Below are 13,244 nucleotides of genomic sequence, written 5' to 3'. Positions count from 1 at the left end.
AGGCCACTGTTGGAATATTGCGTGCAATTCTGGTCTCCTGCCTATTGGAAAGATGTTGTGAAACTTGAAAGGGTTCAGAAAAAATTTACAAGGATGTTGCCAGTGTTGGAGAATTTGAGCTACAGGGAGAGGCTGAACAGGCTGGGGTTGTTTTCCCTGGAGCGTCTGAGGCTGAGTGACCTTATAGAGGTTTACAAAATTATGAGGGGCATGGATAGGATAAATAGACAAAGTCTGTTCCCTGGGGTTGGGGAGCCCAGAACTAAAGGTCATAGGTTTAGGGTGAGAGGGGAAAGATATGAAACAGACCTAAAGGGCAACTTTTTCATGCAGAGGGTGGTATGTGTATGGAATGAGCTGCCAGTGGATATGGTGGAGGCTGGTACAATTGCAACATTTAAGAGGCATTTGGATGGGTATATGAATAGGAAGGGTTTGGAGGGATATGGGCCGGGTGCTGGCAGGTGGGACTAGATTGGGTTGGGATATCTGATCGGCATGGACGGGTTTGACCGAAGGGTCTGTTTCCACCCTGTACATCTCTATGACTCTATAAAAAGAATCTCGTTTTTACACAGAGAGTGGTTCCTGTGTGGAATAACTTCCAGCTGAAGTGGTGGATATTGGTGCAGTTACAATGTTTAAAAAGAAATTTGGATAAGGACATGAGTAGGAAAAGATTGGAGGGTTATGGGCCAAGTGCAGGCAGGTGGGACAAGTTTTGTTCTGAGGAAAGGTCACTCAATCTGACATGTTAACTCTGTTCACAGATGCTGCCACACCTTTTCCAGCGTTTTCTGTTTCTATTTCTGATCGCCAACATCCAAAGTGCTTTCAGTTTTTTGTTTAGTTTAGGATTGTGGTGTATATCACTATGGTCTTTTACTATAAATTCTGTCCCCTATGATCCTACTCCACTAGCTACTGATGAAGGAGCAGTGCTCTGAAAGCTTGTACTGTACTCCCAAGATATTGTAAACCTTTTGGACTATTACGTGGTGTGGTGTGCTGTGGATTGGCCTGGACTGGTTGGATTGAAGGGTCTGTTTCCATACTGTATGACTCTTCAGCTGAGTCAGACCTCCAGCCATTTCTCTCTCTTGGACTGAGTGTAAGATCAATTTCTCATCCCATTCTATGGAATTTCCCACCTTATCGTAGTTTGGTTCACAGGAGCGGCTAAGTGGGACAGGTGAACAGATACGAGAAGGTACATTATGAAGATAATATTAATCTGCAAGAAATAAAGCAAGGAAACAATGGAGACTCATGTCATTTTCAATATTTTGTTTTGTAATCTCAACAGAACGAGATAAGTTTTGCAAGATAATAATGTCAGATTCAGAGAAAATCTGGGGCAGGAATTTTTCCAGAGTTAGGGAGAGCCATACAACAGAGAAAAGAGCTTCTCACTGCAGACAGCAGCTAAGCAGAGGTATTTGCAGGCTGCCAACAAGTCAGGTACTGTAGTCCAAACTCAACCTGACCTCAGTTACATAGAGTGTATAACATTGTAAACAAAAGAACTGACTGTTTAAAAGGATCATAAATACATTGTACTGCATTAAATGCACTTTGTTTAAGCAATTTACAAAGCACCATTATATTCAGCCCAGGGGAGACTGGTTAGCTCAGTTGGCTGTTTTTGTGAAGCAGCAATGCCAAAAGGGTGGGTTCAATTCCCACCCATGGCTGAAAGTCTTTCCTTCTTAACCTCTCCCCTCACCTGAGGTATGATGACCTGGTATAGTTAGACTATTCTCAGCCCTGGTCAGGTCTTCACTCAGGTGTTCACACCAGATGTAAGTGTGATTGCCTTCATTGGGAGATTTATCACAACTCTGCATTGATTTGGATGCAGGGGCTAACAATGATGAGAGGTCATTGCTGAGGGCAGAGTTCAGCCATACTGCATCAAACTTCGGCTTCCTGAACTCTGTCAGTGACATCAAACAGTGCATGTCACATTATTAACAGACCTGGTTTCACCTGAGTACGAATAAGTAAGCTGCACGAACACAGGGCAGAGTGTGTGTGGTGGAGAAGAGGGGAACAATGCCAGTGTGCTTTCCCATTATACCCTCTTTCTTCTACATTCCTACAGGGGTTGAGTGTGTCATTGGCAAGATCACCATTTGCTGCCCAACCCTAAATGCTCTTCAACTAAATAATATGGGAGAAACATTTCAGAGGGCAATTCAGAGTCAACCCCATGGCTGTGGGTCTAGTGTCTTGTGTACATCCAGACTAAGTAAGGGCAGCAAGTTTCCTTCCCTAACCAGGTGGCTTTTTTAGTAGCCTACAGTCACCATCACAGACTAGCTTCTGATTTCAGCAGCTGCTGGGGTGGGATTTGAACCGGTGTGTCCAAAGCATTCACCTCGGTCTCTGTGTTACTCATCCAGTGACATCATTGACCCTCCAATAAAAATATTCCTGGCTGCTGGGTGAAACTGGAGTCGAATTGAGCTTTGAACCCCACTCCCCCAACTTGCTGAACATATCAACAGAGTAATTACAGTAGAACCTTATCGTTCTGTCAATAAAAATGCAGACGTGTCCTCTCCAAATGTTCAAGTCATGCAGGTATATAGCATAGAGAAAGACCATTCAGCCCATCAATTTGTGCCAGTTAAAAACAACCTAACTATTTTAATCTCAATTCCAGAACTTTGCTCACATCCTTGTCAGGCTTGGCATCACAAATGCACATTGAAATACTTTTTAAATATCATATAGATTTCTTCCTCTACCATTCTTTACAGGCATGGTGTTCTAGATTCCTATCACCCGCTCGGCAAGAAAGCTTTAATAGAGTAATACAAACCCTTCAGTCCAACTCATCCATGCCCCCCAGTTCATCCCAAACTGAATTAGTTCTATTCCTCACATGCTCTCTAAATCTCCTGCCCCTTCCCTGAAATCTATACCAGTCATTGATTCCCTCTGGTCTATGCCGCTCATAATTTTATGTATCTCAGTCATTTCTCCCCTTCCCCAGTCTCCTCTGCTCCAAGGGAAACACTCTAGTCTGTACAATCTCTCTCCATAACCAAAGCTCTCCAGCTCAGGCAACATCCTGGTAAATTCAGACGTGACCTAAGCAATATGTTATAAATTCCAGCATACCCATCCCTGCTCTTAAAGGAAGCATCCCACATGTTTTCTTAACCATTTTATCCTGATATCTTAAGAGACCTGTGTACATACCCAGGTCCATCTGATCCTCAGTACTTCTGCTCATCACGTATTCCCTTGCCTGTTTGTGCTGCCCAGGTGCATCACCTCAGACCTATCTGGATTGAATTCCATTTGCCACTTATCAGTCCACAGCCCACCCATATCCTTTTGTAATCTTAGGCCATCTTCCACCATTTTTACCATCCCACAATTTTCACGTCACCCATATAACTCTGAGTTTCTTATTCTAATGAAAGAAAAATGTGGAAGAAAACACAAGCAAAATCACACAAAAAATCAAGAACAGCAGTCATGTCCAAAATTAGTTTTGAAATGGTGAATGTTTCTAGCAGTGTCTTCAGTTCAAAAATATGATAAGCACACCTAAAACTAGTCTATGTGTATTTTACACATCATTTAACTGTAAGACTTGCCTGACTAAGTACTCTTTGCACCAAACATTTTAAAACAGCAACACTAGGGCTTCCCTGAGACAGCTCGATACTTAGGAAGGATCCCCCACTTATAAAGTAAGTGGCTCTGAGGCCAGATGACTCACTGCATTGCTTCCACTGAGGCTCATTGTAGATGTTTAGAGGGATACCAGGGTTAAGATTACCATTAATAAATAAGCTGGAGATTAAGGAACTGGTGGCGTTCCTGGTTTAAGGCTGATGTGTTCATGTGTTGTTTCCCACTCCCCCATTTCCACAGCAACAATACTTTCAGAATGAACACTCAAAAGCCATGTTCAAGTAATTTACAGGGAATGGTACTAGCCTAGATTTTAGCCTTGACGCCCTGGATGATAATAATCTTCCACCTGAATAGCATCCATGAATTTTAAAAGAGTATCAGGATGGAGATGGAGAGGCATCTTATTTAACAACCCATTCGGGAAAGGTGGAGAAGCCAGAGAACTCAAAACTCCAGTATTTAAGAAAGGGGACAAAATATATCTGGTGACTTATAGATTAGTCAGTTGGATAAATAATGTAAATGTCACAAAAGGAGAGAAAACATCTTGAAATGAAGAACTGGATAATGAATTGATTTCATTTGATTTATTATGAATTGCCAGCATAGATCATGAATGGAAATTTAAGCTTGATCAACCTTGAATGTTTTGAAGAAGCAACAGAGAGTGGACACTCAGTAGATATGAGTTATCTTTGTGAGTAGATGTGATTTTTAAAAGGCCCTGAACAGTTGACCCATAATAGACTAAGTGAATAAGGTGGGAGAGCTTGGCAGAATAGAGTGCATACTGGTTTTACAGCAGAAAAGCATAGAGTGAAGTGAAGCGAGTTAGTCAGAGTGACAGAAACTGGGAAGTAATATTTCACAAGGACCAGTGCCTCCATTCCCACCCCCATTCACCTATTGTACTCTATGCTACGTTCTCCCCAACCCCAAACCCCTCTCACTTATCTCTCCACTCTGCAGGCACCCTGCCTCTATTCCTGATGAAGGGCTTTTGCCCGAAACGTCGATTTTCCTGCTCCTCGGATGCTGCCTGACCTGCTGTGCTTTTCCAGCACCACTCTAATCTAGACCCTGCTATGCATCCTGTTCTTTTCAATTCACTTTAGGGAAAAAGACTTTGGCATGCCTCAAAAGTAAGCAGAATAGTCAATCCTGAGGAGAGCTGTAACAATTTACAGGAAGGCATTAATAAACTGGCAGAGGCACAAATAATTAGCAAATGATGTTCGATCCAAATAAATGCATTTTGTTGGAATAAGGAGGAAGGCACTTATATCCTGGTGTCTCACTGGAATGGAGGAACAAAGGAATCTAGGATTTAAGAATCCCCACACAGATCAGCAAAGCCAGAAAGTAAAGCTAGCTAAAGACTGAGTTTTTATTTCTTGAGGGCTAGCATTGACAAGCTGCAATGATGTACTGAACCTCATAGTCCAAAGTGCAGTTTGGGAGTCTGACCATTATTTAAAAATTGTCGAGGCACTGGAGAGGCTACAGAAAAAGCTACAAGGATGATGCTCAGAATATCTGACTAAACTGATCAGGGTCAGACCAATCTCGAAATGAGAAGATTGAGGGCTGACCTAACAAAGGCCTTTAAAATGATGAGAGGTTTGGATGGAGAATGCTTCTTTTGTGGTGAAGAGCAGAGCTCGAGGCCATCAACAGGGAAATCTCTTCATCCTGAGATTGGGAAGAATGTGGACCTTGAATTATCTCAATGCATTTAAAGGAAACAAGACAGCAATATCAGGGAGAAGCCTATAGATGGTTACCATGAGGGGTGACGATGGGAGGAATGTGAGCATCAGTAAGGCCTTGGTGGGTTGTTTCCATGCTGGATATTCAATCACACGTCAAGCCTAGGTCACCTGCTCAGCCTTCAGCCTCCATTGAGAAAGGAGAGCTGTCCTTTCAATTCTTTCCTGATCTGTGAACCTATCCATTTCTGTCATCCTCCTTGTTAAACTAAGTTGCATCCTCTTCCGTGCCTCTAACCAAAGTTAGATGACATAAGAACATAAGAACTAGGAGCAGGAGTAGGCTATCCGGCCCTTTGAACCTGCTCCGCCATTCAATAAGATCAGGGCTGATCTTCTCAATTCAATCCTAAATCTGCTCTCCCTAATTCTGAGACTATGTCCTCTTGTCCCAGCTTCACCTGCCAGTGGAAACATCCTCTCTACATCTATCTTATCTATTCCCTTCATAAATTTTATATGTTTCTCTAAGAGTCCCCTCTCATTCTTCTAAATTCTGATTAATATAATCCCAATCTACTCAGTCTCTCCTCATAAACCAATCCACTCAACTCCGGAATCAACCTAAGATCAAGAAAATATCCCTCCTTTTCAATTCTGTCCCTCAAGAAATAACAGCTCATGCTCAATTTGATCCTATTTTACGACAGCAGAATTAAGATGGTGTAGGCTATATTAAGGGCATGTGATCAGTTATGCAATAAAGGCTAAAATACACCCCAATATTTGGCAAAACAATACCTGTTCTAACCTGGGGTAATGTATTGGAGGATTATATCTTGGTTAACAGCTTCATGGCTTTATGTGATGCATAAGCATTAATTATAGTGTCTAATGTACCCTTAGCTACTGTAGCAAATTTTTCCCAATTAATGGAGGAGTTGGCAGATTCTTGTTGCTTCCTCAGGGTCTCGATTTGCTCCTCCATCATCTCAGCTTTTGATTGAAACTGTTTCTCCATTAATTCCTTCTGCTCTTTCAGTTTGCATTCCAGTGCTAACTCCTGCTCTCGCTGCAAGTTCTCTTTCTCTTCCTCCATCTTCGAGTGCAGTTGTTTGGTACTTTCTTCATAAAACGCCTTCTCGTTGTTCCTGATTTCCTCGAGGGTCTTCAATGCTTCTTCCTGAGCCTTCGCCTCTTGTTTAATCTCAGCAGTTCTCTGCCGTTCAACTTCAAAAGCAGAACAGGAAATTGTCAGAAGTGGCATTTACACATCATTGCAAGCATGTGCACACATTCTCTCACATACACACACACTCACATGCTCACACATACACTCACATGATTACCCCCACACACATTTAGACATGCCTACACACTCAGACACATATGTTATATATGCATGTAGTGACATACACTGCACATGCAGGCACAGATACACCCATCCACAAATATACACTCAAACAAACAGATATACATATGCACACATATTAAATACATACACACATAGATATAAAGACATGCTTACACACATATAGACATACATACACACATAGAACTGTCAGCACAGGTACAGGTCCATCAATATTGTGCTGAACCTGACGCAAAATTAAACTAATCTCTTCTGCCTGCCCTTGGTCCATATTCCTCCATACTTTGCACAATCATGTGCTTATCTAAAAGTGACTATCTTGTCAGATCCACGCCCCCCCCACCAGCCCACCCACCACTCCCAGCAGCTTTCCCTGCCAGAAGTGCAAAACTAGTGCCCACAATCCCCTCTCCCACCCCCTCAACCTCTGTCCAAGGGATCCTTCCACATCCGACAGAAGTTTACCTGTATGTCTACCAATGTCATCTACTGAATCAGTTGCACCCGATGTGGTCTCCTCTACATCAGGGAGACAGGACGCCAACTTGCGGATCGTTTCAGAGAACATCTCTGGGACACCCGCACCAACCAACCCCACCGCCCTGTGGCTGAACACTTGAAACCTCCCTCCCACTTCACCAAGGACATGTAGGTCCTGGGACTCCTGCATCGACCTTACCATCTGACACCTGGACGAAGAACACCTCATCTTCCAGCTTGGGCCTCTCCACTAGTTTCTCCATTTTCCCTTCCCAACCTTATCCCAGTCCCAACCTTCCAACTCGGCACCACCCTCCTGACCAGTCCGACCTTTCCATCTTCCTCTCCACCTATCCACTCCACCCTCCTCTCCAACCTATCACATTCCCAACTACCTTCCCCCCAGCCTCACCACCCACCCCACTTATCTCTCAGCTGCCCAGCCCTCAAGCCTCATTCTTGATGAAGGGCTTATGCCCAAAACATCGATTCTCCTGCTCCTTGGATGCCACCTGACCTGCTGCATTTTTCCAGCATCACACTGTTGACTCTGATCTCCAGCATCTGCAGTCCTTACTTTCTCCTAGTTTATCTAAAAGACCCTTAAATGCCCCTTTCATAGTTGCCTTCACCAGCATGATTGGTAGCACATTCCACACTTCTACCACTCTCTGTGCAAAAAATCGTGTCTCCTTTGAACTTTACCTTTCTCACCTTAAATGCATGCCCCCCCAGTTTTAGATATTTCAATTCTGGGAAAATGATTCTGCCCATCAACCATATCTATGCATCTCATAAATTTATCGACTTCTATCAAGTCTCCCTCAGCCTCTGCTGCTCCAGAAAAATCAACTTGAGTTTTCCAGACACTCCTTATAGGTCACACCCTCTAATCCAGGCAGCATCTTGGTAAACCTCTTCTGTACCCTCTGCAAAGCCTCCACATCCTTCCTGGATTGTGGTGACCAGAACTGTATGCAATACTCGAAGTGTGGCCTAACCAAAATCTTGTAAAGCTGCAAGATGATATCGTGACTCGTGTACTCAATTCCCCGACCAATAAAGGCGAGCATGCCATATGGCTTCTTTACAATGCTGTCTGTGTGGCCACTTTCATGGAGCTATGGACTTGAACCCCAACATTCCTCTCTACATCAATACTGCACAAGGTTTGATCATTAAATTTTCTTTAATATTTGATCTCCCAAAGTGCAGCACTTCATACATCCACATAAAGGCATATGTATGTACACATATATACACACTTAAAAATATACACATTTGTAAAGACACCATGCACACCCTACAGAGTGACACACAGACACAGGTAGGAACAGATAATTCCACGTATATATTTCACACAAGCAGACATAATCATTGGCACCCACACTCATTCAAAGTAAATTCTAAATTGTCAGAAGTGGCTGCCATATTTAATTTGATATACCATTTAAAAAAAAACATAGTGGTATCTTCCTCCTAAGGGAATAATAAGTGACATTGAGTAGTTGAGAGTGTATCTTTTTCCAATGCGCTTACATGTTGCAGCAAGCTGTAAGTACTTCAACATAAGCCCAACCAGTCATGTATCTGTAACTCTGAGGAGTTTTGATAGAATATTAGGAAGAAGCTGTTCCCTCAGGCAGTGTGTGTCAGTAACTAGAGGCCAGAGATTTCATTTAAAAAAATCTATCTGAAAGTATGGTGGACTCAGATTCCTAGAACAGGTCTAAAAAAGGACTAGTTTTCAGGATGGGAAGGGAAAGAGAGGGACAAGGTGGTTGAATAGTTGAAGGCGGGGGAAGGGTTTATAAAATTGGAAAGATTTTTCAAAGAGCCAGCTTGAGTCAGAATAGGTCATATGGTCTTCTTCTCTGAACGTGAGAATACAAGAAACAAGAGCAGGAGATAGGCTATTCAGCCCTTTGAGACTGCTCCTCCAATCAACTACATCCCAGCTGATCTGATTACTCCACCTACAATAGTCTTGCTCCTCCTTGGTTATCAGGATCCTCTCAATCTCTGCTTAAGAAGTATTCAAAGACTCTCCTTCCATCACCTTTTGAGAAAAGACTCTCAGGCCTTTGTTTGGAAAAACTTCTCCTCATCTCAGTCTTACGTGCATGATCCCTGCTGTTTTAACAGCTTTAAATTCTCCTCTTTCTTATCATTTATGTTGTGTATCCTGTCAGACTGTGATGGCCCTGTTGTGCACTTCAGTGATTGTTGATCTCTGATTGATGGAGTGTGGTGTAAAATTATGTCCCAATACATGTGTGAATCATTATGCAACACATGTATTGGGCCAAGCAGTGGAATGTGGTGAAAGGGTTAAAATTGTGTCCCAATACATGTGTGAATCTAACCGAAAATGGAAGGTGTCGCTTAGTCCCGTGTGAATCTTGTTATACACCTTCCCGTGTGAATCTTCTTATCTGTATGTAACCAGAATGGAATGTGTTTTTTAGCCTTGCTCTGCTGTTCACATGAATGTTTATATCTGGAAAAGGGTATATCAGCTGGAGAAGTCTCCAGTTCGGTAGAGTCTGCTCCAGGGTTACGTTTAACCGCCGAGCGTGGGTTGTTGGCAACCGCTCTACGAGAACTGACGGCTCCCAGTTTTGGTAACATGTAGAGTGAGTATAAGCCAGACCCGTTGTAAGTACGAGACTGGTTGTGGGGACACTGCGGGGAATAAAACACTTATATTCTAGCAGACTCGCCTCTTGGCTGTTTGTTCTGTGTCAGACTACTTTCCTGCGAGCCTGGTCCTTGACCTTGAGAATTTTTTAAAACATTTTGGCGTAGCCGGCAGGATCAATCGCAATTGAGGAAAGATTTTGATACAGAACAATGTTTTGGAAAAAGGCTAAGAAACCAGAGGAACAAACTGTGGAGGTCCTGACCGTCCCGGGATGGCATGGGCCGTGGCATGGCGTGGCAGTTTGTTTGAGAAATGGTGGGGGGCGACCGGAGGACTGGGAGGCCGAGGGCGTAGGAACCCCAGGGTCGCTGCTGTCCACCCTTGAGAGGATCCCAGTCCTGCCGAAGAACCCATTGCCTGGGGTACAGCGGAGGATGTGGGCCTGTGCGGCGGCTTGTAGACAACAGTCAGACAAGCGCCAAAAAGCTGAAGCAGAATTAGCCCTCCTGAAACATGAGCAGGGACTCAGTTCGGGAGATGCCTCTATGTTGAGGCAGGAAATTATGAAGTTAAAAGCTGAATTGACAGCATTAACTGAACTAGCAGGACGAACTATTATGTATTTGTCTGCTAAGAAACGGAAAGAGAAAAGGAAGGTCCCTCGAACCCCGGACCCGGTACAAGTACGGGCGTTTGTAGCCCAGTTAAATAACGGGGATCGGTGGGATATCGATCATTGGGATGGGAACATTTGGGGAGATTTAGATGATCAGTACGAAGAGGACCCACCCGTACTCCAAGCTAAACCAGTGGTTAGGAGAAAGCAGGTTCAGAGACGTCTCCCAGTGCAACGGGAGGTAATGTTAGATGAGAAAGGAAACCCTATACGGAATGAACAAGGGGAGGCAATTATGCATGAATTACCGCGGGCTCAGCCTCCCGCAGAATTCTCTGAATTAACGGAAGACTTCACTACCGATGAGGTGCTGTTTATCACCCAGAAAACCCGACGTAATCCTGGGGAGCCGTTAGAGCTATGGCTAATTCGGCTCCTCGAGGAAGGGGGGCAACAAGTGCAGGTAGACTATCAGGATGCTCCCAAGTTTGGTGGATTAGCAAAGGATGCTGCCATAGACCTGGGGTACCGCAACCAAGCCAAGGATATGGTAATAGATCGCAGTATGGGGACCCTATTTGGGATGTATGCCAGGGCAGTGGCCGAACAGTATCCCTTCCCGTCCGATTGGCCCCCCTTGGAAGGAACTTGGACAACGATAAAGGAAGGGGTTCAGAGGCTAACCCGTTTGTGTGTGCGGGATGCCCTGTTGCTGGGAGTGCTGGACGAGGTAGATAACACAAATGTTAGTAGACAGACTAGAGACCATCTAGTGAAGACTGCCCCCCCCCATTATAAACCACTGTTATTAACCATAATGTTGAGTGGACGGGGAGAAACCCTAGGAGATGCCCGTAGTATGATGAGGGAGATGGGTGGTTTGGGGGATTGGGGACCCACAACCCGTGCTTCTCAGGGGGGCACGGAGGGGCGTCGCCCTGAGGCTCGAGCAGGGGGAAAAGTAAACCCTAATCAAGGAAGTAACCAAGGCCCCTCACGGCGTGCTTTGTGGCAAGCTTTGATACGGGCGCAGGTCCCAGCATCGGAGATTGATGGCCTACCTACACCGGAATTAAAAGACTTATGCAGACGAAAGGGACTGAAGGTGTCCCGGGTAGAGACGGAGTCCCGACCCACTATGGAAGACCTAGTGGAATTACTAACACAAAAATGTCAGACACGGGGTCCGGTTGTTAATGAGCCTCGAAGGGGTAGAACTTCCACTTCCCAGCGGTGGGAATCCTCGGAGGACGAGGAGGAGGAGGAGGTACGGCCTCCCCTCCGAGAGTGTTATAAAGTGGATAGGCGTGGCCGGAAACCTAGTAAGAAAGACAAGAACAAAGAAGGGCGAGGCAAACGTCTTTACCCAGTGCTGTCTGGGGAAGATGAATGGGAGGAACAATAGGAATCGGGCCAAGCCCCAAGGGTTTGCCCACGAACGAGCCAATGGTCAGCAGACGACATTCGACCTCATGTATCATTGACTATCTATTGGCGCAAATCCGTCCAAACCGTTATGGCTCTAGTGGACACAGGGGCGGAGGCCACCTTAATCTATGGGACGCCCCATAAGTTTAAAGGAACCCCAGTCACGCTGGTTGGGCTGGGAGGTAATCTGATTGAAGGAAGAACAGTACAATTGCCCCTAAAGATAGGTACAATGCCCATTAAAACTTATTCAATTATCATTACACCGGTTAGAGAATGGATCCTGGGAATGGACATTCTGGCCGGTTTAACACTTCACCTCCAACAAGGGAAGTTTGAATTTGGAATCACGAAAATGGCTTTGCGCTGTAGGACGGTGTTAGTGGGAAAGGTTAAGATGGACCCCTTCCCCATCCCGATCGCCGATCGCGTAATAAGTCTTAGACAGTATAGGATTCCCGGCGGACATAAAGAAATATCCGCCACAATTAAGGATTATTTGGAAGCGGGAGTGCTTAGGACATGCACCACGGCGTGGAATAACCCCTTATGGCCCGTACATAAAGCCGATGGGTCATGGCGGATGACGGTAGATTATCGGCAACTAAACCGTCACACTCCGGCCTTGACGGCAGCGGTCCCGGATGCCGTCACTATTATAGGACGAATCCAACATCATCCAGGGGTGTGGTACGGAGTAATTGATTTGGCTAATGCCTTCTTCACAATTCCTATTCCCGAAGATAGGCAGGAACAGTTCGCATTCACTTGGGAGGGTAGACAATTCACGTTCACACGACTGCCCCAAGGATATCTGCATAGCCCTACTATCTGCCACCGGATAGTTGCAGAACACTTGGCTGCCTTTAAAGTGCCTGACGAAGTGATGATCTCGCACTATATTGACGATATGATGATACAGGGGACAAGTCAGAAGCAGGTTCAGGAATTGCTGGACCAACTGGTCCAACATATGCGAGGATATGGGTGGGAGATCAACCCAGCCAAAATCCAGGGTCCCTCACAAACGGTAAAATTCTTAGGAATCGTGTGGAACAAGGGGGAAAGGGAAATCACTGCGAAAGCTAAAAATAAGATTCAGGTCTTTGCCGTCCCTCACACCCAGAAGGACGTGCAGCAATTTATTGGGTTATTCGGATTCTGGAGACAGCATATTCCCCATTTAGGACAAATTTTAAAACCTTTGTATCGAGTTACGAGGAAAAAGGCAGCGTTCGAATGGACGGAGGTCCATCAAACTGCATTTGAAATGGCCAAGCAAGCGATACAGCAAGCTGTATCCTTGGGAAAGATACAGTCAGGACCTGTAGAACTGCA

General features: G+C 44.8%; 1 protein-coding gene across 1 annotated transcript in view; it reads right to left on the bottom strand.

Moving 5' to 3' along the window:
- Positions 1 to 1,262: 1,262 nt before the first annotated feature.
- The window catches only part of LOC122541483 (guanylate-binding protein 1-like), a 46,635-nt gene continuing 34,653 nt past the window's right edge, over positions 1,263 to 13,244 (bottom strand). Inside the window, exon 10 of the mRNA XM_043678286.2 lies at positions 1,263 to 6,596. Coding sequence (XP_043534221.2) covers positions 6,199 to 6,596 — 398 coding nt within the window. The 3' untranslated portion in view covers positions 1,263 to 6,198. The remainder of the gene's footprint in view (positions 6,597 to 13,244) is intronic.

The sequence above is a fragment of the Chiloscyllium plagiosum genome, unplaced genomic scaffold, assembly GCF_037043375.1.
Source record: "Chiloscyllium plagiosum isolate Xiang-an unplaced genomic scaffold, Cpla_swu_hap1 HiC_scaffold_35, whole genome shotgun sequence".
NCBI classification, from domain to species: domain Eukaryota; kingdom Metazoa; phylum Chordata; class Chondrichthyes; order Orectolobiformes; family Hemiscylliidae; genus Chiloscyllium; species Chiloscyllium plagiosum.
Note: the sequence above shows the minus strand (reverse complement) of the source record. Positions and strands in the feature narration are given on the sequence as shown.